General features: G+C 39.7%; 1 protein-coding gene across 1 annotated transcript in view; it reads right to left on the reverse strand.

Annotated features, from left to right (window-relative positions):
- atr (ATR checkpoint kinase) overlaps positions 1 to 27,359 on the reverse strand; it is a 39,632-nt gene that overhangs the window by 10,475 nt on the left and 1,798 nt on the right. The window contains 33 exon segments of the mRNA XM_089004719.1: positions 233 to 392; positions 532 to 717; positions 1,087 to 1,264; positions 1,341 to 1,432; positions 1,521 to 1,612; positions 1,686 to 1,789; positions 1,792 to 1,849; positions 2,954 to 3,123; positions 3,462 to 3,621; positions 4,763 to 4,900; positions 4,990 to 5,110; positions 5,968 to 6,083; positions 7,042 to 7,155; positions 7,245 to 7,451; positions 8,264 to 8,389; positions 8,537 to 8,630; positions 9,606 to 9,749; positions 10,693 to 10,823; positions 12,254 to 12,349; positions 12,420 to 12,605; positions 13,516 to 13,710; positions 14,892 to 15,032; positions 15,113 to 15,284; positions 16,454 to 16,554; positions 16,697 to 16,887; positions 17,576 to 17,823; positions 18,999 to 19,200; positions 20,427 to 20,579; positions 21,494 to 21,657; positions 22,520 to 22,672; positions 24,527 to 24,651; positions 24,759 to 24,937; positions 26,028 to 26,714. Of these exon segments, the coding sequence (XP_088860845.1) occupies positions 233 to 392; positions 532 to 717; positions 1,087 to 1,264; positions 1,341 to 1,432; positions 1,521 to 1,612; positions 1,686 to 1,789; positions 1,792 to 1,849; positions 2,954 to 3,123; positions 3,462 to 3,621; positions 4,763 to 4,900; positions 4,990 to 5,110; positions 5,968 to 6,083; positions 7,042 to 7,155; positions 7,245 to 7,451; positions 8,264 to 8,389; positions 8,537 to 8,630; positions 9,606 to 9,749; positions 10,693 to 10,823; positions 12,254 to 12,349; positions 12,420 to 12,605; positions 13,516 to 13,710; positions 14,892 to 15,032; positions 15,113 to 15,284; positions 16,454 to 16,554; positions 16,697 to 16,887; positions 17,576 to 17,823; positions 18,999 to 19,200; positions 20,427 to 20,579; positions 21,494 to 21,657; positions 22,520 to 22,672; positions 24,527 to 24,651; positions 24,759 to 24,937; positions 26,028 to 26,714 (5,384 nt within the window).

The raw sequence follows: 27,359 nt of genomic DNA on the forward strand, positions 1-27,359 counted from the left end.
AAAATATTCAAAATTTTGTACCGTTAAAAAATTACGCTGGTGGTAATTGTACATGCTTGTACGCGACCATACATAGCTCAATGTACTGGCATTCTAAGCTATATTATTTTTTTGGGCGTCCACGCAATTGAAATTTGTGGACAGTTGAGAGATTCGCATCGCTCGAGGCACGCGGCTCAAAATAGACGTGGCGGAATCTGCATGTTCATATCTGTGATCGTTAATCTCCCACCTTGGACCAAAGCCACTTGGCTTTCTCAGTGAGCAGCTCGGCCAGGTGTGTATTTTCTGCATTCAGGAGCGCGTTGAAGGCGGTTTGGTGATGTCCAGCCTTCCTGGCCACACGGGCGCTCTGGAGCCAGCACTCGCCAACCAACTTCTGATTTGAAGGCCTGGAAGTGTCAAAAGAGGTCAACACCATTGAGCGCATGTGTCGTGTATAGTATTTCTAAAACAGGAAGTTGGATTGTCATTTTTTTTAATGGAGATATGGGATCTAGAGAGTTATTAATTTAGTGTGTGCGTCGTTACTTTGACTGCAGGTTCAGAAGGGCGCGGCGGAGGGCCAGGATTGGCTCTTTGGCCCGAAATGATTTTTGGGTCATCTCCAGCCGATCCGACCAATGGGAGGGGAGCGCTCTGAGGCCAGGAGAAGAACCTCCTTCCTGTTTCTGTACCTCGGTGAACGTGTGCTCCAACTCGCTCAGCATGTGGAGTCTGATATGACGGAAAGGAGAGGAAAATTTCAAACATGTAGTGAAAATATGTAAAGTGCCATGGTGACAACGTCAATAAAAAGACAAAACTATAGGAAAGCAAAAGGAAGTCCAAAATGGCGGCCGAGTCAGAAGTCCAAAATGGCGGTCGAGTCAGAAGTCCAAAATGGCGGCCGAGTCGGAAGTCCAAAATGGCGCCTGAGTCTCATGAGACTTGCTTTTTTTTGTTGTTTTTGTTTAATTTTGTCATTTTGTGTTTTTGTGCAGCATGTGGAACGGATACGGATTATTTTTCAGCATTTTTGGCCACGACATTCATCAAGGAGGAGACTCTTTGGCAGGAAATGACTCCAAAATGAGTCCATCGCACCTGACGATGTACTCGTATCCTCTCTGATACGAGCCGCATTCGTAGCTGGCGGCCGACAACGGGACCACCTGCTCGTTCCGGACCAGCTTCAGCTTCTCGGAGAAGGCGCCGCCATCTTGTTTCTTGGCTGCCAGTAGCAGCTGACCCAGTCGTACCCCCCACGTGCTGGATTGGAGGTCTAATGGCACATTTGGTAGCTTGATTATGATTTTTTTTTTTTGGGGGGGGGGGGGATCAATTATTTATTTCATTACCTGAACTCAAATAGTCTTCCAGAAGGTCCCATTTGCCCAGTTTCCAGGCAGCCTCCACCCTGTAGCCGTTCAGTTCTGAGGTCCACTGCTGCCTAAAGGTCGTAAACAAATGCAGCGGTGCTAAGCCTCTAGCTAGCAACAAAACCAACACCGGACGTCGCGTTCTGTACTAAAGTCAACCTGTCAGCCAGGACTCCGTTAACTTGCGTGATGACCGTGGACAGCTGGCCCAAGCCCAAACGAGACCTCATGACACCGTGGTAGTGGGCGATCTAGAACGGAGAGAAGAACGTTACAACAGAGCCGACGGTGAACCCGAATTCCGGGGTACGGTACGGGGTTAACCTGGTCGGACTGGAGCTGGATGGCGTGATCGTAGCAGGCGGTGGCATCCTGCAGCAGGCCGATGCTCTCGTGCTCCAGGATCTGTTCCCGAAGCGACGGTTCTCCTGCCTCAAGGCGTCCACGCCTTTTAAACCGTCGGGCTCGTGCATGGCGGCGTATAATGTCTGCGGCGAGAATGTGAATCAGAATCAGCTTGATACGCTAAGTATGTAGAACAAACAAAGATTTTGTTTAAATGTCTGCAGGATTTGGTGCGCATGAGGGGGAGTCGCTGGAAAAGGTGGTGAGCAGGGTGCGGAGGGTTGTCAGAGATATGACAGTCTGCCGGAAGGAGACGCAGCCATTCATGACAGCAGCCTGAATTCTGCGGCCCTCTGCCAAACTATTTATTGAGAGTACATGCAAATTAAAGTGATACATTCGTAAAACATAGTTTTCTTGATTATAACACCACGCTCCTGAAACATTCTTACAGGGCTTTTTTACAGCTCCTTTTTTCAATAAAGCAAACGTTTGAACGAAGATTTCCGAAATCGGAATAAATGATTCCGATTTCAAAATCTTCGTTTGGTTTGGAAATTTCAGAATTTCGGTTCATTTGACAAGCCTGGTTCGGGCTTCCAGACCCGTTTCCACAGGCTGATTAATTCCTTATACGGAGCTTTGTCGCTCTCTTCTGCCTCTTTTTGGTGCAACACGGAGTTTTCAGACCAAACAAGTACAGCAAAATGCTTTGACGTGATGGAAGGACTGCTACAATGTGTCCTTTTTTTCGGTCAGGGGCGTTCCTTCAGTGACGTAGGGTGAGGACTCGTCACCAACTCAAAAACAAGACATTCCGGAATATTCAGTGCGAGTCTTAAAACGTAAAATATAGCAGCTCTATGCGGTGGAATCTTTGTAAAATACGCTCAGTAGAAGTCATTTGAAGCCATTTTACAAATTATGGACACAACTTGTCCGGACACAACGTCGGTTGTCCTTTAAAGTGTTGTTCTGTTCTATATTCTGATTATCAATCCTTAATACTTCGCAACAATGTTTTTTTTTTTGCGATTAGTCGTCTTATTGTGTTTCAAGTTGTGAAAAATGGGGCAGGCAACTTTATGGCCGGACAGGCAACTTTTCAGAGTTGTCTGCCCTGGTGTCCGCTAACTTTTTATCATGAGTTTCAGACACTGCCGGTAGCTAAAATGCTAACTTCAAAGGCAGGACATAATTGATGTTAAAATAGTGATTTTAATTTTTTTAATCGGCGGTGGTCTCACCTGGAGGAAAGTGAGGTGGTCTTTGATATCTTCATTGCCTTCCAGCATGTAGGCTTCAAAGTGCATGAGGGCGCGGGTATAGGCTTTGGAACGCAGCGCCGCCTTGGCCATCACATCCTGGGGGATGTCTTTGAGGAACGCCGCCACGCATTTGTACTTGCCACGCTCCGCTATGATTGTTGGAGGTGGTTAGTATTTTTTTGGTTTTGAAGTACTTTTCACATATTCCGCCGCTAAGGGTGGTTTTCATGAACAGATTGCTAATAAAAACGTCAAAACGTTGATTGTACAGTAAAGTCTCGTTATATCGATATTCAAGGGAGTCCGAAAAAATATCGATATAACCGGGACTATCGATATATCCGACCCTGTTTGCATGTAATTTTCTCCGTGCGTGCATAGAAATAGTATCGATATAACCGGGACTATCGATATATCCGATATCGATATAACGAGACTTTACTGTATTTGTATTTGTATGTAAAATGGCATGCTTGAGATTGCCTACCGTTGTCGCCGGGCTCGGCGTGAGCGACGTGGCGACTCCACTGGGTGAGGTGAGACAACATGCTGAACACCGTCTGAGTGCTGAGTTGCCAGCGGCTGGACGTCATCTCGTGGATACGCTCCTCGCTTTCCGTTAGCACGGCCAGCATCTCCTGCGTCACCTGGAACGAAATACAGTGTAGCCATATACACGTAACATCCAAGTTACGACTGGGTTCCGTTCCGACAAAACGGTCCGAAGTCAAAATCCATTTAAAATGGCTGACGTGACGTTTGAGAGTTTTGAAAGGTGGTTATAAATTATTATTATTATTATTATTATAGTAGTAGTAGTAGTAGTAGTAGTAGTAGTAGTAGTAGTACTAGTAGTATTATTAGGAGTAGTATTAGTAGTACTAGTAGGAGTATTATTATTATTATTATTATGAGTAGTAGTATTAGTAGTAGTATTAGTAGTATTGGTATTAGTATTAGGATTAGTAGTATCAGTATTATTATTATGATTATTATTATTATTATTATAAACTTTCAATGCAGCGTAATATATATATATGCGTATAGTCTTGGCTAACGAACTAGTTTTGTTAACCAAGTTTCATTAACCAACTAGTTAACAAACCACACAGTGCCACGATGAATGGCGAACTAGTTTTCGTCACCACCTTTCTTTGAGTGCAGACGTGGTTTGTTATCGAGTGGAGGACTTTTGTTTATATTGTTTTGTTTTTTGTTTTTTTGTTTGTATTATGGGACTGAAAGACTCCACCACAGGGTAGTGTTAAGCCAAAGAGGACGCAAAAGGAAATTACGCTCCAGCAGAAGAAGGAGATCATCAAAAAACACGAACGAGGTGTGCGTTTGTGTGACTTAGCTGTCCCAGTACCAGTATGCTAAATCGACCATTGCTACCATACATTGACAACTACCATCACAAAGGGAAATAAAACGACTCTATTATACAGTACAGTTTATTTATTTGATTACAATACAATAACACATTTATTATACATAAAATAAGGTATATTTTGTGTAGTTCTAAGGCATATTTAGTAGAAAATTATGTTTTATAGGCACCTGGGAACGGATTATTCTCATTTTTATGGTTTCCTATGGGAAATTATTTTTTGGGATACACACTTTTCGCCTTACACACTCTGTCTGGGAACCAAATAAGTTCGTAAGCTGAGGTACCACTATATATAGATCGAGGAGGGTGATGTTGCAATTGTATTTGATGTCTAAATTACATGCATTAATTTAGATTATTATTATTATTATTTATATCAGTTCTGGACCACCTACCTCCTCTCGTTCAGCCGGCGTACAGCCCAGCAGCATGTAAAGCAGCACATGAGGTAGCAGGTAGATGGTCACCTTGTAGTCGTAATTGATGATGAAACCGCAGCAGGTGAACACCCGGCTAGCCAGATTGTGTCGCACCTGTAGCCACGGCAACCAAAAGCAGCAAATGATTTCATCATTTTAAAATCAAGAGTAAAATATTCAAGACTGTGAACCGGAGGTCTCACTTTGCTGATGAGATAGGCGGCCCACGTGGCGGCCCAGTCGGAGAACTTGCCGCCCCGCTTGCTAAGGTAGACGGGTTTCTTCAGGTTGGACCAGGCAGCTTCCTTCTGGCTGCTTTTGTATCTGCCATGTGGATGCATGCCCGAGATGAGAAAGGAGGAGTTAGTGCATCATACCGTTGTTGTATTTCATTTTGGACTTTACGACTGCATGACGCCAGAAGAACCCTTAAAGGACAAACGACGTCACTTTTTTGTTTCTTAACTGATATCAGAAAAACGTTTTATAGCATCTAAAATACCCAAAACACGCAATGTGATATTTTTACTCAAATGCAAAACACCAACAAAAATGACTTCAAGTGTCCAAAATCTGCAAAAAATTGAGCTGCGAATTGGGCATTTTCAGAAAGTCCCGCCCCCAGTTCGTGACGTCACGCCAAGACGTCTTGCATTGCTGGAGAATCAAAACAATGGCTTCAGATTCTGAAAATATGCTTTCTTGTTACACATCCAGTTATGAATATGATTCAAATAGTTCTGAAGAGGAAAGCATACATGTTTGCAATCGATTAAAGGATTTATTCCGTGCCATTTTGAGGCAACATTGGGGGGATGTATCACCAAAAAAGAGGCAGAAAATGGCGACCAAGCTCCGTGTGAGGAATTAATCAGCCCGTTTCCACAGGCTGATAAATTCCTTACATGGAGCTTTGTCGCCCTCTTTTGTGTCTTTTTGGTGCAACACGACGTTTTCAGACATAACAAGTACAGCAAAATGCATTGACATGATGGAAGGACTGCTACAATGTGTCCTTTTTTCAGTCAGGGGCGTTCCTTCAGTGACGTAGGGTGAGACAAGACTTACTGACTTACTTTGCACTGGAATTTTTGTAAAATGCGCTCAGTAGAAGTCATTTGAAGCCATTTTACAAATTATGGACACAACTTGTCAGGAGGTGTCGGTTGTCCTTTAAGTACCTGCTGTTGAGGTGAGGCTCCAGTATTTCTTTGACGTGCTCGGGGAATCTCCTCCACAATCGTCGCCCTGGCGAATCCAGACGACCCTCGCGGCACTCGAAGATGGCCAGCAGCTCCTACGGAAAGGGAATCATGGGAATTCAGTTCAAATGACGGATAGCATTCATTCCAACACCCCCCCACACGCCCGGAAAATAAATAAAGAAACAAATAAATACATTGATAGATAAATTAATTAATCAATAAATGAACGAACAAATAAATAATCATCCAAATAAATAAATGTGTAAATAATAAATAAATAGATAAATGTAACAATAAACCAATAAATAAATAAATAAATATTTTATTTTTTTTTTTTTGGGGGGGGAATGTTTTGTATCAATTTTATGATTTTTTTTAGTGTCTTCTGTATTTATTGCGTGCAAAATAAAAAAAATAAAAATATGTATTGCTGAGAGATCGTACAGCAACACAGATTAACTTTTAATAAATAAATTCATATGTAAATACATAAATAAATGGACAAATTAATAAAGAAAAAATAAATAGAGTAAATAAATAATTACATACATGAATAAATAAAAAAAATCAATAAATGCACATTTTTATTTTTGGGGAAAAAAAATTAGTCTCAGTTTTCTGATTGTGTTTTTTGGTGTTTTCCATATTTATGGAGTGAAAAATGGGGAAAAAAAAATGGTCGTACAGCAATACAGATTAACTTTCAAATAATTAAATAAATATGTAAATATATAAATAAATTTACCCCAAAAAAGATTAATTAAATAAATAAATAAATGAAAGAATAAATAAATAAAGTGTTTTTTATTTTGGGGAAAATATTTTGTCTCAGTTTTGTGATTTTTTTATTTTTTTTTTTTTTAAATACAAATGTGTATAGGCGAAAACATTTTTGTGACATTTAACATGAGCTTTAGTTTTATAAAGTTGAGATGTAGTTTCAGTTATTTTTCACTTTTAGTTGATTTGAAGGACAAAATGTTTTTTTTTTTAATCTAGGCAGGAACTCCCTCATTCTTTTCCGTTAGTGTGTTGCTTGTGTGTAGCTACCTGGATGGCGTACGCAGCAGAGTCCTGCGCTCGGACGTTGTCGGCGTAAGCCAGGAAAGCTCGCGTAACTTCGGTCAGCAGTTCGTAAGCAAAATTAGGGTCTGCTACGCCGCTCTGATTGAAACACAAAAAGCAACGTAAGAAGGCCAATTGAAATGAACGCGACCTGACGCTGGATTTTTGGGGTGGTTTTCGAGACATACCACAAAAGTGTGACGGTCACCGTGGATGTGCGACGGCGAAAGGTCCAGGCGACCCGGATCCACGGCGCCCAGCTCACCCAGACATTCGCCGCAGAGGAGTCGGGCTTCGGGAGACGAGTCCTGGCAGCCTTTGAGCAACACAGACACTAGGCTGGAGATGACCGGCTCCACTGATTCACTGGCGCACACTTGCTTCGACAGCCATTCCTGAGGTTACACCCAAACCCCGACAACATCAAAAATCAACAAATAAGTGAACAATTGAGTTCAAATGCAATACAGTGAAAAATGCAAGGGCCCAAAAACTGAACTCTGCGGAACACCATTTGACCCATCTGTCTTATGTTTTGTCGAATTATATATATATATATATACACTATATATACACACATATATATACATACATATATATATATACACATATATATACATACATATATATATGCATATATATATATATATATATATATATATATATATATATATATATATATATATATATACACACACACACACACACACACACACACACACACACACACACACACACACACATACATAAAAGTCTTGTTATATCGATATCAGTTATATCGATAGTACTGCTTATTACGATACTATTTCTATGAACGCAAGGAGAAAATTTACATGCCGCAGGATCGGCTATATCGATAGTCCTGTTATATCGATATTTTTTCCGACTCCCGAGAATATCGATATAACGAGACTTTACTGTTTACTGTTTTTTTTTTATGGTAATGAGTGAATTGAATGTTTATGTAGTCCTAAAACTCAATATTTTGTGGGTCCTGCAGTTTGAGTGAAAATGACAAAAACCCTGGCACTGGAGTGGACACCTTTTTGCACATTGTGTGGCAGTAAATGAGTTAAGAGTTAAATATGTCAGATTGGAACAAAATGGCTGACGAGCAGGAAATATTGATGGCTTTTTTTATGAAGTCACATCCACCACACATTTTGGGAAGAAGCCCCTTTTTCTGCGCCAATATCTTTGCGTTCACCTGGTTGCTGTGCATCATATCCCTGAGGCTGGTGAGCGCATGGATGCGGACATCGACGTTCTCGTGCTGAACAGCTCTCATGGAAAGCTGTAGCGCAGACCCCAGGTCGCTGTTGCTTGCTGCCGACTAAGCAAATCAACAGATATGCGCTACGCTGTGAGTACGCTCGGTCGGCTATGCTGGGATATATATATATGGGTCCTTCTCTGGACCCTCTGCACCCTGCTCACCACCTTTGGAAAATAGAAATTTGACTGGGACTGTAAAATGGACCTTTTTGTAGTTCTGCAGCACAACGTGAATGTCCTTAAGCTCAGGATGATCCGGCAGGAAGTAAATCTCATGTAGGTAGTCGTTGACTTCTTCCCTGTGTGCGACACAGAATTGAATAATAATAATAAGAAGAAGAAGAAGAATTATATTCAATTTAGAAGCGCGTTTCAAAACTCTCAAGGACACTTTACAGTCACAGGATCAGCACAAAAATTTGTTTCTGCGGGTGAGCAGTGGCAGCCAGACGCACTAGCGTTCACTCAACCCGGAAGTAACGCACACACTTTTAACTCAGAATTCTGACTTTTAACTCAGAATTCCGACTTAACTCTGAATTCTGATTTTTAACTAAGAAATGCTACTTAACTCTGAATTCCGATTTTTAACTCTGAATTGACTTTTAATCCGATTTTTAACTCTGAATTCCGACTTTTAAGTCTGAATTCTGACTTTTAATGCTGAATTTGATTTTTAACTGTGAATTTCGATTTTTAAATCTGAATTCCGACTTTTAACTCTGAATTCCGACTTTTAACGCTGAATTCTGATTTTTAACTGTAAATTCCGATTTTTAACTGTAAACTTTTAACTTAGAATTCTGATTTTCAAAACTCTGAATTAACCGATTCTTTTAACTCAGAATTCCGAGAATTCTGACTTTTAGCTCAAAATTTTTAACTGAGAATTCTGACTTTTAACTCAAAATTCTGACTTAACTCAAAATTCTGACTTTTAACTCAAAATTCCGACTATTAACTCAGAATTCCGACTTTAAACTCAGAATTCCGACTTTTAACTCAAAATTCCGACTTTTAACTCAAAATTCCGACTTTTAACTCAAAATTCCGACTTAACTCAGAATTCCGACTTTTAATTCTGATGAAAGAAGAAAGTCCAAGCTTTCTGACGCTGCATGGAATGTTCATGTAGTCCTAAAACTCAATACTCTGCGGGTCCTGCAATTGGAGCGAGAATGACAAAAACCCTGGCAATGGAGCGGACACATTTTTGCACATCGGCTGCCAGTCAACGAGTCAATAAGTGACAGATATGTGAAGTCATGGCTAACCTGTTGTCTAGTATGAGGAAACGGATAATGGCGGCGCTCTCTTTGGGCTGAAGCGGGATGAGCGGCAAGAGCGCCACGATCACGTGACTCAGCAGGGGGCCAAGATGTGTCGGCTCGACGCTTTTTACGAAACATTCCCACGTTCTGTCAGCAAAAACATCCAAAACACAGTAGTGACATTTTTTAATGGAGAATGTAGCCCAATTTAAAGCACAACCGACACCATTTTTTTTGTTTCCCAACTGACATCAGAAAAACGTTTTATAGCATCGAAAATACCCAAAACACGCAGGCTGATATTTTTAGTCAAATGCAAAACACCAATAAAAATGACTTAAAGTGTCCCAAAACTACTTCAAAATGTCCCCGGAGAAGGAGAGTTTCAGAAGGTCCCGCCCCCTTGTTCGTGACATCATGCCAGGACGTCTTGCCTTGCTCCAGAATCAAAACAATGGCTTCAAAGAGTTCAGATTCGGAGAATATGCTTTCTTGTTACTCATCCAGTTATGAATATGATTCAAATAGTTCTGAAGAGGAAAGCATACATGTTTGCAATCGATTAAAGAAGTCCTTCCGTATCAATTCGAGCCGTCAGGACTCCAATGTAGCGTCCCAGAAAATGCACAAGATGGCGCCCAAGCTCCGTTGCAAATGCGCTGATTTGTCTGCTGGGAATTTGTGACAACTAGTATCAAATAGTAGTCTTGGTGCAACACACAACAATTCACCATCGCGTTATTTATATGTTTTCCTTCTAATTTCGCCATTAACATGGATCAACACAAAGTTTTCAGACCAAACAAAGTACCCAAAATGCATTGTGTGTCGCTTTCTCGGTCAGGGGCGTTCCCTCCGTGACGTCACGTCAGGCATCGTTACCAATTCGAAAACAAGACTTCCTGAATATTCAGCGCGAGTCTTAAAAGGTCAAATCTAGCTATATGCTCTGGAATCTTTGTAAAATGCGCTCAGTAGAAGTCATTTGAAGTGATTTTACAAATTATGGACGCAACTTGTCCGGTAGGTGTCGGTTGTCCTTTAAGAGGCTATTTAGGAAGCTAAATTGTGAGTCGGATCAGGTACTGACTGGCAGCAGAGCAAAGGAAAGTCTTCTCGGTATCGCAGGCCGGTGCGCAGGGTGGTCATCATCTTAACCCGCACCGAGCTGATGTGTTTGGAGCCCATCAGTCGCATCAACGCCATCACGCTGGTCAGTGCCTCAAACACAAAAAACACACTCTAAATGCCTCTCACTGTATTTTTCTATCCAGTGATACCTCAGTTTACGAACGCTTTAGCTCACAATTTTTTCGCCTCACAAACATTAAGTTCGCAAGCATATAATCTTGGCTGACGAAGTAGTTTTTGTCGGACGAACCAAACCACACGTCGCCACGGTGGCTGGCGGACTAGTTTTTGTCACCGCCTTTCTTTGAGTGCAGACGTGGTTTGTTATCAAGTAGAGTACTTTTCCTACTATGGGACCGAAAAAGACCCCAACACAGGCTAGTGTTAAGCCGAAAAGGACACAAAACAAAATTACGGTCAAGCAGAAGAAGGAGATCATCAAAAAACACGGACAAGGTGTGCGTTTGTGTGACTTACCATCCCAGTACCAGTACGCTAAGTCAACCATTGCTACCAACCTTAAGAACAAAGAAGCTACTAAGGGTGTTTCTGTGTTGTCTAAGAAACAGTCTCAGGCAATAGAAGAGGTTGAAAAACATTTGTTGATTTGGATGAACGAAAAGCAGCTAGCAGGGGACATTGTGAGTGAGGGTAATAAAGAAGGCACGGCAACATCACTCGGATATCAAGAGGCAACTACATCAACGACCATCACAAAGGTCAATAAAATGACTTTATTATACAGTACAGTATTTATTTTGTTACAAAACAATAGCACATTTATTATACTTAAAATGAGGTATATTTTGTGTAGTTTTAAGGCTTATTTTGTAGAAAATTAGGTTTGACGGGGACCCGGGAATGGATTATTCTCATTTTTAATGGTTTCTTATGGGAAATAAATGTTTGGAAGACACACTTTGAGCCTTACACACACTTTCTGGGAACCAATTAAATGTGTAAACCAAGGTATCACTGTATATATATACAGTAAAGTCTCGTTATATCGATATTCAAGGGAGTCCGAAAAAATATCGATATAACCGGGACTATCGATATATCCGACCCTGTTTGCATGTAATTTTCTCCGTGCGTGCATAGAAATAGTATCGATATAACCGGGACTATCGATATATCCGATATCGATATAACCAGACTTTACTGTATATATATTTATTTTGTAGAATCAGAATCAACTTTATTGGCCAAGTATGCAGAACACACAAGGAATTTGCCTCTGGTAGAACACGGCGCACTAGTATCATCATAAAACAACACATGACAAATAAATATGGCGGACACAAATAAAGGCTAATCTAATCCCTTCATGTAAGTGGTACCTCTCGATTCAAAAATTATGTTTTATGGGGACCTGGGAACGGATTATTCTAATTTGAAAGGTTTCTGATGGGAAATATATGTTTGGAAGACAAACTTTTCACCTTACACTTTCTGGGAACCAATTAAGTTCATAAACTGAGGTATCACTGTACTTCTTTTTTAATATTGATTGAACTTACCAGTTTCTTCCTGTCCTTCTCTCCTGCTCGAGAGCTGAGCAACTGCATGTTAAAGAAAGCAAGAATTCCAAGTAGCTTCGGTTGCAGGTAGTCCACCTGCGTGGAGAAAAATCACAAGTATGATATAAAAAGTGTTAAAAAATAATCTCAAAATAAATTCTGGTACCATTTGCTCCGAGGAGGTGATGTTACGTGGACCTTGGTAGGGGTCGTCATTAGACGCGAAGGAAGCCAAGATGGCCAGGCCGTTGAAGACCTGCTGATAGTGCTCACCCAAGCGCAGCAGAAGCTCGTTGTGAAGGCCTTGGAAGTCTTGGCGCAAAAGTGAACCCAGTTCGATCTCCGTCTCGCTCTGAACAATACGGTCACAAGCTTGTGTTTTTGTCACTTTGTGAGATTGTGCTTCAACATTTTTGGTAGCGCGGATTTGCCAGCACTGTTTTTGATTGGGAGGAATGTCAGTGCTATTTGACTTTCATGGCCGGATAGCTCTGAGGCGATTGTGCATTTTTTTTTGCGCCTGTCGTGGGCAGCGTTTTTACAGTCCCGCGTATGTGGAATTGTCGCTGCATGGAATTGAGGCGGATTTACGTGAGGGCAGGAGAGGTGGGACAATCTCTTTTCGTCAATGGATGCTACAGCTTTGTGTTTGCTTTCAACTTTTAGCTTATAGCCAACGTGCACATTTCACTATGACATTCCTGATCCACTGGTGAAAAGGACGCTTTTAGATCCTCTCCACATCTAGAACTGCTTCATACAACAAAGAGGGTGCAGAAAGTACTTAACATTGAACGACGGTGTCTTTGCGTAGTCATATTATTTAGTTATTTGGGGGGTTTTTGACTTCAAGATGGCGCCGCAAGAGTGGCTGCCTTTACAGCAGCTCCTGTATTTTGTTTTTCTACTTCTTCCTTTCCTTCCTTACATCACTGTGCTGCTGTAAAATGTCAATTTCTCCACTGCAAGACTAATAAAGGCCAATCCAATCCAATGAAAACAACAGGGGCCCCGAAATTGAACTCTGTGGAACACCGTTTGACCCATTTCTTTTTGCATTTTGTCAAATATATTTTTTTACTGGATTGTACATTTCTTTTACTATGTCTGCATTATTCATATATTCACCCATATTTTCTGGAATATAAGGCGCACCTTCAACGAATGACATATTTAAAAACCTTTTCCATGCATAAGGTGCACCGCATTATAAGGCGCATGGTCAGCTTTGGACAAAAATCTAAAACTTTGCGGTTCCCTACCTGCAAGTAGTGGAAGGCCCTCTCCAGCTCCTCCTTCGTGCAGGAGCAAACCAGGTGGCTGAAGATGTACTTGAAATTATTGATGAGGATCTCCCGTCGGTTGGCCTTCAGCTCATTGGCCAGCGCACGGATGAGGGCGGAGCCAATGACGCTGGATTTGGCGGCCAGATAGGGCAAGAGCACCTGCAGCGTCCGCTGAATACCCCAACATATGTGCTTGATGTTTACTATTTTTTTTCATATTCTGTACTTTTTACCAACACACACACACACACACATATATATATATATATATATATATATATATATATATATATAATTTATAATTCCGCCAGAAGATGCCCAGGTGATTAAAAAAACACCCTCAATGTCTCTTGTTCGGACACCGTGAGATCTGTAAAGCGCACGTTTATGTAGGGACTACTGGCGATTTTAAGAAGTACCATGACAGTTGATATTGTTGATTTGCTTTCACGGGCCAAATAAAATAATATGGTGGGACACATATGGTCCGCCAGCCTGATGTTTGATAGTTTTAAAATAAGATATACAGTGATACCTTAGCTCACGAACTTAATTGGTTCCCAGACAGAGTGTGTAATGCAAAAAGTGTGTATCCCAAAAAATAATTTCCCATAGGAAACCATTAAAATGAGAATAATCCGTTCCCAGATCCCCATAAAACCATAATTTTCTTCTAAATAAGCCTTAGAACTACACAAAACATACCTTATTTTATGTATAATAAATGTGCTATTGTATTGTAATTAAAGAAATAAACAGTACTGTATAATAAAGTTGTTTTATTTACCTTTATGATGGTCGTTGATGTAGTTGCCTCTTGATGATATCCGAGTGAAGTTGCTGTGCTTTCTCGGTGATAATACCCTCATTTACACTGTCCTCTGCTAGCTGCTTTTCATTAATCCAAATCAACAGAAGTTTTTCAACCTCTTCTATTGCCTGAAACCATTGCTTAAACAACACAGAAACACCCTTAGCCACACGCAGCAATGCTCGACTTAGCGTAATGCTATTGGGACAGTTAAGTCACACAAACGCTCGTTCGTGTTTTTCGATGATCTCCTTCTCCTGCTTGACTGTCATTTTCTTTAATGTCTTTCTTTTTAGGCTTAACACTAGCCTGTGGTGGGGACTTTTTCGGTCCCAAAAAAGCAAAAGTACTCCACATGATAACAAACATTGTCTGCACTGAAAGGGGGTGTGGAAAACTAGTCCGCCAGCCGAGACTATATGCTCGCGAATTTAATGTTCTTGAGGCGAAACATTTGTGAGCTGAAGCCTTCGTATGCGGAGGTATCACTGTAGTTTGAAATTTTGGTTGCGATTTTAGGAAGTATTCCCTACGTACGTACAGACAGGAAGAGCTGGAGATCCGGGAAGTTGAAGGCGTGGGCGATCTGAGCAAGGATATCAAGCGAAAGCTCCCTCTGATGCGCAGAATCGGTACTGCGCATGGCCGAAGAGTAACGCGAATGCAGCGACTCCACCAGGAACTAAAACAAACGTATACACGCGCATCCCGTGAATTGAAGGCCCATCTGTGCATGAAACTTCCTCCTGGATTCTGGCCTACCTGGCAAATGGGGTTCTTGTGTTGACTGAAGAGGGTTTGCAACTCGATTCCTTTGGTGGCCGCTAGCGATCTGATTTGCGTGTAAGCGCCGACGGACACGGGCGACGACTTGGATAGCAAACAGTGGAGCAGGTGTAACAGGGAGAAGGATACCAAGCTGCCTTGAGATGCTCTGGAAGAGGGAGAACGGAAGGTATTTAGAGACAGAAACTCCAACAGACGTCAGCAGAGTTTGGTTCGTTTCAATGTTTTGATCAGAAACACATTTGAGAGGTAGTTTTGAAGTCACCATTTAACTGGCAATCCACCTTCGCTCACTAAAAAAAAAAAAAAAATTGGATTGGATTTGCCTTTATTAGTCTCTCAGTGGAGAAATTTAAATTTCACAGCAGCAGAGTTATGGAAGGAAGAGGAAAGGAAAGGAAGAAGTAGAAAAACTAAATACATGCTGGAAAGACAGCCACTATCACCATCTTGAAGTCAAAAGAAAACACGCAAAAAAAAACTAAATAACAAATACAGGTAACATCCGACTTACGACCAGCTCAACTTACGACCACCCGTACTTACGACCACGACCTCCAGACCCTATTTAAAAAAATTGTAATTCTACGCCTGGCACCGCAACGCGCTAGCAGGCCGGCGACGCGTACGACAATTTGTAAAAATAATAAAGATACATGTTAAAAAAAAAGAACAAAAATGTGGTGTGCATCAAGGTTCAATTTTAGGTCCTTTAATTGTTTCATTTATATAGGCTCCCTCTTGACAGTGTCATTTGGGAAATTACACAGCTGCACTGACGAAATATAGTTGCACAACTTCTGCAGGAAATAAGAAATTAACCCAGTGGGCTTTTGATGGAGAATAAGAAGTAATCAGATTTAAAAGTTTCGTGCTGTTATATGCTTAGTCAACACGTGTGACTCAAATACACAATTGAAGCACAGACAACTTGGGGTCAATCTGAGGTCAACAGACACAGCTTGTTAAACTGTCAGCTTCATCTAGGAGATCTGGCCTTGGACCGACTTTAAGACTTGGGAAACTTCTTTATCACCGGAGTAATTTACAACTTGAAACTCCTTCACAGGAAGAGCTCATTAGCCAGGTTACACATTTATCAATTCATGGAAAAGACAATGTTTTATTGCTTACAGCTGTTCGTGCTTAGAACTCAAGAGGTGTGGTATTCTAATCAAGAAAACTATGTTTTACTGATGTATCACTTTTGAACTGATGTATCACTTTAATTTACAGAATTCAGGCGTCTGTCGTGAATGGCTGCGTCTCCTACCGGCAGTAAAAAAAACAATCTTTCGAGGTAATTTATTTCCTTACCTGCCGATCTCGCCGGTAGTGAGGATGAGAGTGTGGCGCAAGTTGTCGTCATTGTTGGCTTTGGCCTTGTTGAAGGCCTCTTTGAGCCCAACAGTCAGCATCTGGGAACACACACATACACAAAGATGACACACACACACACACACACACACACACACACACACACACACACACACACACACACACACACACACACACACACACACACACACACACACATAAACATGCATGTGAAGCACTCACCTCACTCACTGGGCTGTTGTCAGGGGAGGCGTCCATCAACAGGAAGCGCACCGATTGGCTGAAACTCTTTCTGACACTCGGATCGGAATCCTTGAGAAGACCGATGAGAGCGGACAGAAGCTCCCGAGAGTCGTCGCCGGTATCACCCAGGCGGACATGTTGGCAGAGGTGAGGTAGAGTTTGCAGAAATGCTACGGTAAGGGAATAATAATAATAAATTTCATTTAAAAGCGCCTTTCAAAACTCTCAAGGTGACTTTATAGCCACAAGATAAGCTTTTCTGTGGGTGAGCAGCGGCAGCCACATGCGGCAGCATTCACTCAACCCGGAATTTACTTAAATAGATAGAAAGCTAGCTAATAAATAACTGATAGCTAGCTCACTAATAGATAGCAAATAGCTAGATAGCTACGTACCCAGCTAGATAGCTAACTAGATAGCCATATAGCCAGCTAGATAGCTAGCGAGATAGCCAGATAGCTAGATAGCTCAAATCATCAACATGATGTAAACAGACCGGGAAGGACCCATTGTCTCAATAGAACATCATATTATGCATTTTCTTATAGCTAGCTAGCTAGCAGAATAGAAGACATTGAGTGGATTTGGAACAGTATATGACGATGCATCGGGTAAAAGGATTTACAATGCTTTAAGTTTTGACACGTTTTGTTGGGTGGGTCTTATTTGAAAAGGAAATAAATTCAAATAAATAAATAAATAGGGGACAAAATCATTGGCTATCTCAACCACACTGCAAAAACCAAGACTACATACTTGACCAATAAAGATGATTGATAGACAAAATAACAATAAACAATGATAGGAATTGAATCAAGATGTGTGCATTTTTGTTCAATATATCAAGTAGGTCAAGACCTTTTTTCACGCTACTCGGCGACCGTGATCCGAGCAGAGGCAGGAAAGGTTTGACAAAAGATGTTGTCAGGGATGGGGGTGCGCCGCCGAGGTGTTCCGCCGTCAGGCAGAGTCCGTGACACACAAACTCTTCGGGATGATCGTCGTCATGGCGAAGCAGGGACAACCCCGATTGGATGCAGCTCAGATGGCCCACGATCTTCGCTAGCTCCCGTCGCACATTCTCTGAAGCGTCATCCAGCATTGGACTGCGGATTGCCGTGCACAAACACACACAATTCTTTACAAAAAATTAATCTTGACAACAATCGTCCAAATTAATCTTTACAACGGGTGTCAAAATTACATTTGACAGCAATCATCAAAATTCATCTTGACAACGATCGTTAAAATTAATGTTTACAATGATCAGCAAAATTAATCTTGACAAAAATCGACAAAATTAATCTTGACAATCGTCAAAATTAATTTTAGCAATCATAAAAATATCGACAATGATCATCAAAATTAATCTTCACAACAATCGTCGAAATTACCGGTAATCTTGGCACAAATTGTTAAAATTAATCTTGACAACAATCGTCAAAATTAATCTTAACAACGATCATTAAAATTAATCTTTACAACGACCATCGAAATTAATCTCGACAATCGTCAAAATTGATCTTTACAATAATCATCAAAATTAATCTTGACAATTATCATTAAAAGTAATCTTTACAATGATCATCAAAATGAATCTTGACAATAGCCAAAATCAATATTGACATCAATCGTCCAAATTAATCATGAAAACGATCGTTAAAATTAATATTTACAATCGTCAAAATGAATCTTTACAATAATCATCAACATTAATCTTGGCAACAATCATCAAAATTAATCTTTACAACGATCATCGAAATTAATCTTGACAAACAGTTTTAAATTAATCTAGGTAGCAATCGGCAAAATTAATCTTGACAAGGATCATTAAAATTAATCATCACAACGATCATCAAAATGAATCTTTACAACAATCATCAAAATTAATCTTGACATCAATCGTCCAAATTAATCTTAACAATTGTCAAAATTAATCTTGAAAACAATCATCAAAATTCATCTTGACAGCAATCGTCAAAATTCATTTTGACAACGATCGTCAAAATTATTCGACAATCATCATCCAAATTAATGCTGATCATAATCATCAAAATTAATCTAGACAAAAATCGTCAAAATTAATTTTAACAACAATCATCTATATTAATGTTGACAAAAATCGTTAAACTTAATCTTTACAACGATCATCAAAATTAATCTTCACAACAATAGAAGATTAGTTGGAGCCGTGTTGGAATACAATGATGTAATCATTATACCTCGCAACCAAAAGTGATCAATACAATTTGAAATCCCGCCTCCCCCCAAAAAAACGTACTGGAGTGCGCTGGTGCTGATGAAGTTCTGGTGTTTTTTTTCCAGATGGTGAAGAAGAAGCGGGAAGGCTCGAACCGCCGCCTCTTTCAGAGCCTCGTCCTGACCTCGCAGGATTGCAGAGAACACAAATGCTCGCCACGCCGCGCACACCTCGCCGTGCAAGCGAGCCACCAGGGGGATACACTGAGCCCGAAAATCGCTTGCTGACAAAACACAATACAATACAATACATATTGATTGATAGAGCGCTTCAACAACAGCTGAAGATGCTAACGAAACGCTTAATCATGAAATCCTAAGAATGAAAAATGCAAAGTAATGATGAGAATGTACTGATACAGTTCGGTTTACGAACGCTTTAGTTTACGAACGTTTCACCTTACATCTATTAAATCCGTGAGAATATAATCTCGGCACAGGAACTACTTTTTGGGAAACACACGGAGCGCCACAATGTCTGGCGACTAGTTTTTGGCGGAAGAACACCAAAACCACACGGTCGAACAGCGCCACTGTGGCTGGCGGACTAGTTTTCCACACCCACTTTCATTCAGTGCACTCAGTGCAGACGTGGTTTATTATCGAGAAAAAAAGCTAGTGTTAAGCTGAAGAGGACACAAAATAAAATGACAGTCGAGAAGAAAGAGATCATCGAAAAACATGAACGAGGTGTGCGTTTAGGTGTGATTTAGCGTCCCAGTACCAGTACGCTAAGTCGACCATTTTTATGTGTGGCTAAGGGTGTTTCTGTGTTGTCTAAGCAACGGTCTCGGCAATGGAAGGGGTTGAAAAACTTCTGTTGATTTGGATTTATGAAAAGCAGCTAGCAGGGGACAGTCCTTATGGAAGGTGACTCTCCTGCCAAACAGTCACTCCCACCTCCTCCCACCCCATTCCATCAAGCCATCAACCACCATCACAAAGGTAAATAAAACAACTGTATTATACAGTACAGTTTATTTCTTTGATTACAATACAATAACACATTTATAATACATAAAATAAGGTATTTTTTATGAAGTCTAAGGCTTATTTAGTAGAAAATTATGGTTTTATGGGGATCTGGGAACGGATTATTCTAATTTTAATGGTTTCTTATGGGAAATAAATGTTTGGCAGACGAACTGTTCACCTTACACACAGTTTCTGGGGACCAATTAAGTTCGTAAACGGATGTATCACTGTATGTATAGAATATAATAGTGAAGTCATTCCGCATGAAATTTTGTTGTAGTCCGGCAGACTGATTATTTTGACATTTTGTCAAAATCATACATTTGCTAATATCCAATTTTATTTTTGAGTAGCATTTTTTTGCCTGAATTGTGACATCGTCATAGACCTTAAAGTACACTCAAGGAGTGGAAATAGGAAGAAAAAAAAACATATGCTCACTATTGCTAATGATTTATTTTGGCAGCATACTCACAGAAGCAAGAGTGAAGCCTCTGAGCCAAAATCAGCACCCAAGAGTGGAAGCCCGTATTTTTGTAGGCCGAGGTTGACTTGTGATCCGACACCCAAGGGAGCGTCAGGAGAGCGCAGGCATGCCGATCCAGCACGTCGTGACCTTGGCTGCACGCTGTGTAGCAAAACAAAAGCTAACGTCAACGAGGGTGACTTTGGTATTGCAATATTTCACATTTTGGGGGTTGGGAAAGTTGATCGTGGGTGCGCAAATTCAATAAATATATCCACATTTTATTATTTATGAATAATAATAATCATAATAATTATACATTTGATTTACAAGTGCCTTTCAAAACTCTGAAGGCCACTTTACAGTCACAGGATAATTTTTTTGTTTGGGTGAGCAGCGGCAGCCACATGCGCCAGTGTTCACTCAACCTCGAAGTAACTCAAATAAATACAAAGCTAGCTAGCTAGCTAATACATAGCAAATAAATAGCAAATAGATAGCCAGATATCCAACAGTTAGACAGCTTACAGCCAGTCAGCTAATATCTAGCTAATGCATATCAAATAAACAGCTAATAGATAGCCAGATAGCTACCAGCTAAACAGCTTACAACCAGTTAGCTAGACAGCTAATAGCTAGCTAGCTAATGGATAGCAAATAAATAGCGAATAGATAGCGATTTTACAGCCAGTTAGCTAGGCAGCTAATAGCTAGCAAGACAGTTTACAGCCAGTCAGCTAGACAGCTAATAGCTAGCTAGCTAATGGATAGCAAATAAATAGCGAATAGATAGCGATTTTACAGCCAGTCAGCTAGGCAGCTAATAGCTAGCAAGACAGTTTACAGCCAGTCAGCTAGACAGCTAATAGCTAGCTAACTAATGGATAGCAAATAAATAGCGAATAGAGAGCCAGATAGCCAACAGCTAGCCAGCTTACAGCCAGTCAGGGAGACAGCTAATAACTAGCTAGCTAATGGATCGCAAATAAATAGCGAATAGATAGCCAGCTAGCCAGTGATTAAATCATGTTGCGAATGAGCGCATTGGATAATAATGTTATGATGGGATTTTCTACCGGTCAGGTAGATCACACAGTCAAGGATTCTGACGGTGATGTGGAGAGCGGCTTCGTAGTAGTTCAGGTTGGAAACGGGTGGGGCCCCGCCCTCTAGCACTGATTGACAGCTCTTCAAAGTCCTCTCAAGGGTCTCAGAGGACAACCAGACGAGTGGAGGCTGCCTGTGAAATTGAAAGGAGAAAAAGTAAGGCTGATGGTGGGGAGAAAAAAAATAGGATGAAGTGGTGCTACTGTCAATGAAAATAAATCAATGTTATCGTGTTTTGGTTTTTTTTTCCCTCAAAAATATTCGGATTGAGATTTTATTTTTGAACGGCACCCCCGCAAGAAAAAACAAAACCCGAACAAATTCAGGAATGGCGTTCCACGTCATATTTTCAATTTCCGAATAGATTAGGAGATAAGGGCTTTTTTTTTTAACTAAAAGATTGTGAATTAGGGAACACCCTAAATTCGCCAATAACAGGGTGCAAAAAAAATATCTATATAACGCATGTTTTTGGAGCGCCGATGCGTATGTGGAAATGTCGCGGCTTGGAATTGAGGCGGATCGACAAGGGACAAAAGATAATAATACAGTAAAGTCTCGTTATATCGATATCGGATATATCGATAGTCCCGGTTATATCGATATTTTTTCGGACTCCCTTGAATATCGATATAACGAGACTTTACTGTAATAATAATAATAATAATAATAATAATAATAATAATAATAATAATACATTTCATTTATAAGCGCCTTTCAAGATTCTCAAGGTCACTTTACAGTCACAGGATCAGAGTTTCTATGGGTGAGCAGCGGCAACCACATTCGCCAGCGTTCACTCAACCCGAAAGTAACTCAAATAGATAGAAAGCTAGCTAGCTCGCTAATAGATGTGAGACAAACTATTTTTGTCAATGGATGTTACAGCTTCATGTTTGCTTTCGACATTTAGCTTGTATCAGACGTGAACATTCAACATCCAATGCAATCTAATCTTAATGTGCGTGTGTGTTGGGGGGGCGGTAGAGCATCACCTGGTGGGCGCGGGACAAACTGCAGCCAATCGGAGAATGAGCCCGACGCCCTGAAGTGCGGCGAGCCCGCGGGCGCTCTCGAGTTCACGACCGTCAGAGTCGATCAGCGCCAAAAGCTCCTCCAAGCGGCCGTCGAGCACGGCCCAGACTTCACTGTCAAAATCAATTTTGAAAACAATCGTCAAAATTAATCTGGACTAAAATTGTTCAAATTAATATTGACAACAATCTTTAAATTTTTGGCCAAAAAAATTAAAATTAATATAGGCAGCAATCGTCAAAATTAATCTTTTCAGTGATCATTAAAAGTAATCTTTACAATGATCATCAAAATGAATCTTCACAACAATCATCAAAATTAATCTTGACATCAATCGTCCAAATTAATCTTGACAATCGTAAAAATTAATCTTAACAGTTGTCAAAATTAATCTTTACAACAATCGTCAAAATTAATCTTGACAACAAATTAATCTTTACAAGAATCGTCAAAATTAATCTTGACGATAATCGTCCAAATTAATCTTTACAAAAATCAGCAAAATTAAACTTGACGACAATCGTCAAAATTAATCTTAACAACAATCGTCAATATTAATCTTGACGATAATCGTTACAATTAATCTTGACAACAATCATCAAAATTAATCTTGACAAGGATCGTCAATATTAATGTTGAAAACAATCATCAAAATTAATCTTGACAAGGATCGTTAAAAATAACCTTTACAAGGATCATCAAAATTAATCTCCACAATAATCGTCAAAATTAATCTTCACAATCGTCAAAATTAATCTTGACAATAATTGTCTAAATTAATCTTGACAATAATCAAAATTAATCCTGACAATTGTCAAAATTAATCTTAACGATCGTAAAATTTATCTTGACAACGATCATCAAAATTAATCTTGACAATGATCGTCAAAATTAATCTTCACAATTGTCAAAATTAATCTTAACAATAATCGTCAAAATTAATCTTGACAACGATGACAATTGTCAAAATTAATCTTAACGATCGTAAAATTTATCTTGACAACGATCATCAAAATTAATCTTGACAATGATTGTCAAAATTAATCTTCACAATTGTCAAAATTAATCTTAACGATAATCGTCAAAATTAATCGATCATCAAAATTAATCTTGACAACGATCTTCAAAATTAATCTTCACAATTGCCAAAATTAATCTTAACGATAATCGTCAAAATTAATCGATCATCAAAATTAATCTTGACAATGATCTTAAAAATTAATCTTCACAATTGTCAAAATTAATCTTAACGATAATCGTCAAAATTAATCGATCTTCAAAATTAATCTTGACAACGATCTTCAAAATTAATCTTCAGAATTGCCAAAATTAATCTTAACGATAATCGTCAAAATTAATCGATCATCAAAATTAATCTTGACAATGATCTTCAAAATTAATCTTCACAATTGTCAAAATTAATTTTAACAATAATCGTCAAAATTAATCTTGACAACGATCGTCAAAATTAATCTTCACAATTGTCAAAATTAATCTTAACGATAATCGTCAAAATTAATCGATCATCAAAATTAATCTTCACAATTGTCAAAATTAATCTTAACGATAATCGGCAAAATTAATCTTGACAACGATTGTCAAAATTAATCTTCACAATTGTCAAAATTAATCTTAACGATAATCGTCAAAATTAATCGATCATCAAAATTAATCTTGACAACGATCATCAAAATTAATCTTGACAATGATCGTCAAAATTAATCTTCACAATTGTCAAAATTAATCTTAACGATAATCGGCAAAATTAATCGATCATCAAAATTAATCTTGACAACGATCTTCAAAATTAATCTTCACAATTGTCAAAATTAATCTTAACGATAATCGGCAAAATTAATCTTGACAAAAAAATACTGTAATCACGTACGGCCATTTTGCTGTAACGGGGAAAACGTCGGTCGATTTCTGAAGGCTTCGTCGATCGGCGGTATTTTCGCAAAACTCACCCGCACGGCACCGATTTCGCCGGCCCTTTGCAGACTTTCTTGGACGGCGTGGGCTCGTCTTCGGATTGGCGCGTCAGCATGGCGATTTCCGCTTTGAGCGCAGCTTTCAGGAAACCTTCCGCACACTTTTTACAAAAAGAAAAATAAATGAATCAATAGTCCCGAGTCCGTTGTTTTTTTTTCAATGTCCAGGATCTCACAGGTCGCTCAAAAGAATAAGTAAATACTGTACTTCAGCTTGCTTTTGGCTTCCCACGGTGCTCGCCAGCGTCCCGCAGACCTGCACCACTCGCCTCATCTGCAGCAGGGCGACGTTCTCGTAACCGATGGCGACCGACAGCGCCCAATCCAGAGCATGACACACGGACTGGGTTACCTCCGTCCCCGTTGGAGTACCAGGATGCGGCATTTCTACGCATAAATTGCATCGGGTTTTCTTCAGAAAAAAAAAACAACTCAAAGTGACAAAAAAAAAACAAACAAGTAAAGCTCGTGAGCGCACTTAGCTAGCTATATTTATTAGCTATATATATATATATCTATCTAGCCGGCTAGCTGTGTGGCTAGCTAGCTATGTAGCTGGATAGCTGTATATCTTTCTAGTTGACTGGCTAGCTATTTAACTAGCCATCTATTAGCTATCTAGCTAGCTTTCTATTTGAGTTACTTTCGGGTTGAGTGAACGCTGGCGCGTGTGGCTGTTGCTGCTCACCCACAGAAAAAAAAAAATATAATAATAATAACAATAATAATAGTTATATAATAATTGTTATGTAATAATTCTACGACTACCACTACTACTAATAATAATAATAATCACAATAACAACAACACAAACAGTAATAATAATAATAATAATCATAATAATAATAAAAAATAATAAATTATATAATATTGGTTATATAATACTACTACTACGAATAACAATTATAATAACAATAATAATAATAATAGTTATATAATAACATATAATACTACTACCACCACCACTACTACTACTACTACTACTAATAATAATAATAATAATAATAATAATAATAACAATAATAATAAGAATAACGATAATAATAGTTATATAATAATGGTTACGTAATACTTCTACTACTACTACCACAACTAATAATAATAATAACGATAATAATAATAATAATAGCATATTTGACAATAAAGCTGATGTTGACTTAACTTTGAATAATAATAATTATATAACAGTTATATAATACTACTACTACCACCACTAATACTAATAATAATACTACTACTAATAATACTACTACTACTACTACTACTACTAATAATAATAATAATAATAATAATAATTAAAAGAGCAATAATAATAATAATAACAACAATAATAATAGTTATATAATAATGTACTACTATTACTACCACGACTACAATTAACAATAACAACAACAACGATAACAATAATCATCATCATCATCATAATAATCATACTAATCATAAAATAATCATAATAATAATCCTAATAATTCCATACTTGTGTTGGACACCTGAGTCTCCGCATGGGTGAAGACGCATTCAAAGACCTGCGGCAGGCACGCGTCCCCCAAACGGGTGCAACCTTGGCCAAACACACAGCGGGTGAGGCTGAGCAACTCCCCCTCGTACCCGCCACAGTGCGTCTTGAGAACGTGGAGGAAGGCGACAAAGAATTGGGCTGCCAGTTCTTCCGGAAAGCCCCGTAATTCCACTTGCCGCCTCAGCATCGCCATGGCAACAGTCCTCAGCCGGGCGTTTCCGTGAGCCAGGATGGCGCAGGCGCTCTCCCACGTTAGTTTTTGGTCCCGGGGGGAGATCACACCCCTGATCACGTCGCCCAGGACGGACAGCGTTACCGCGGCGACTGACTCCAACGCCGCCGGAGAGGCGAGAGCGAGGGACGAAGGGGTGAGGTTGGGGAAGGGCGGGGGGGCGGCGAAGGATGGGACGGCGGCGGGCCAAAGGCCGGGCGAGCGGGTGGTGATGTGGGCGTGCAGGATGCCGCTCAGGTCGGTGGCCAGGAGGATGAGGTCGTGGGTCAGGCGGGCGAAGATGAAAGGTGCCCGGACGAGGTAGGAGTGCAGCAAGGAGCAAATGGCGGCGCGCGCCTGACCGTGGATCGCGCCGCAATCGGGGGCGGCGGCCACGCGAAGTAGACGCAATAACACCCACTTGCCCAAATCTGCTGACAAACGCAAAATTACTCGAGCGGTCACTCATGATTATTTTCAGAGTCAATCATTTTGTCCAAAAAAAAGGCCAAAAGTGTGTATCCCAAAAATTACTTTCCCATAGGAAACCATTAAAATGAGAATAATCCGTTCCCAGGTCCCCATAAAACATAATTTTCTACTTTTCAAAGCCTTAAAACTACACAAAATGTACCTTATTTTATGTATAATAAATGTGCTATGGTATTAGAATTCAAGAAATAAACTGTACTGTATAATAAAGTGGTTTTATTGACCTTTGTGATGGTCGTTGATGGCTTGATGGAATGGAGTGGCCGGTTTCCTCAGCATTAAACACTTGATGAGGAACGTAACCTTCTTCATTCACCATCTTGAGGAATGATCCCTTATAGGTGCTTTCTCTGCGATGATTTTATCTAGTTCCTGATCAATTGTGTTCTGTTTAGCTTTTTGCATCAAGTGGATATATATATATTATTATATATATATATATATATATATATATATATATATATATATATATATATATATATATTATTATATATATATATATATATATATATATATATATTATTATTGTATATTAGCTGGCTGGCTATCTATTAGCTGTGTACCTGTTTAGCTGGCCGGCTATCTAG

Source organism: Hippocampus bargibanti, linkage group LG09, assembly GCF_051943395.1.
Source record: "Hippocampus bargibanti isolate YZ-2025 linkage group LG09, ASM5194339v1, whole genome shotgun sequence".
Classification (NCBI taxonomy): Eukaryota; Metazoa; Chordata; class Actinopteri; order Syngnathiformes; family Syngnathidae; genus Hippocampus; species Hippocampus bargibanti.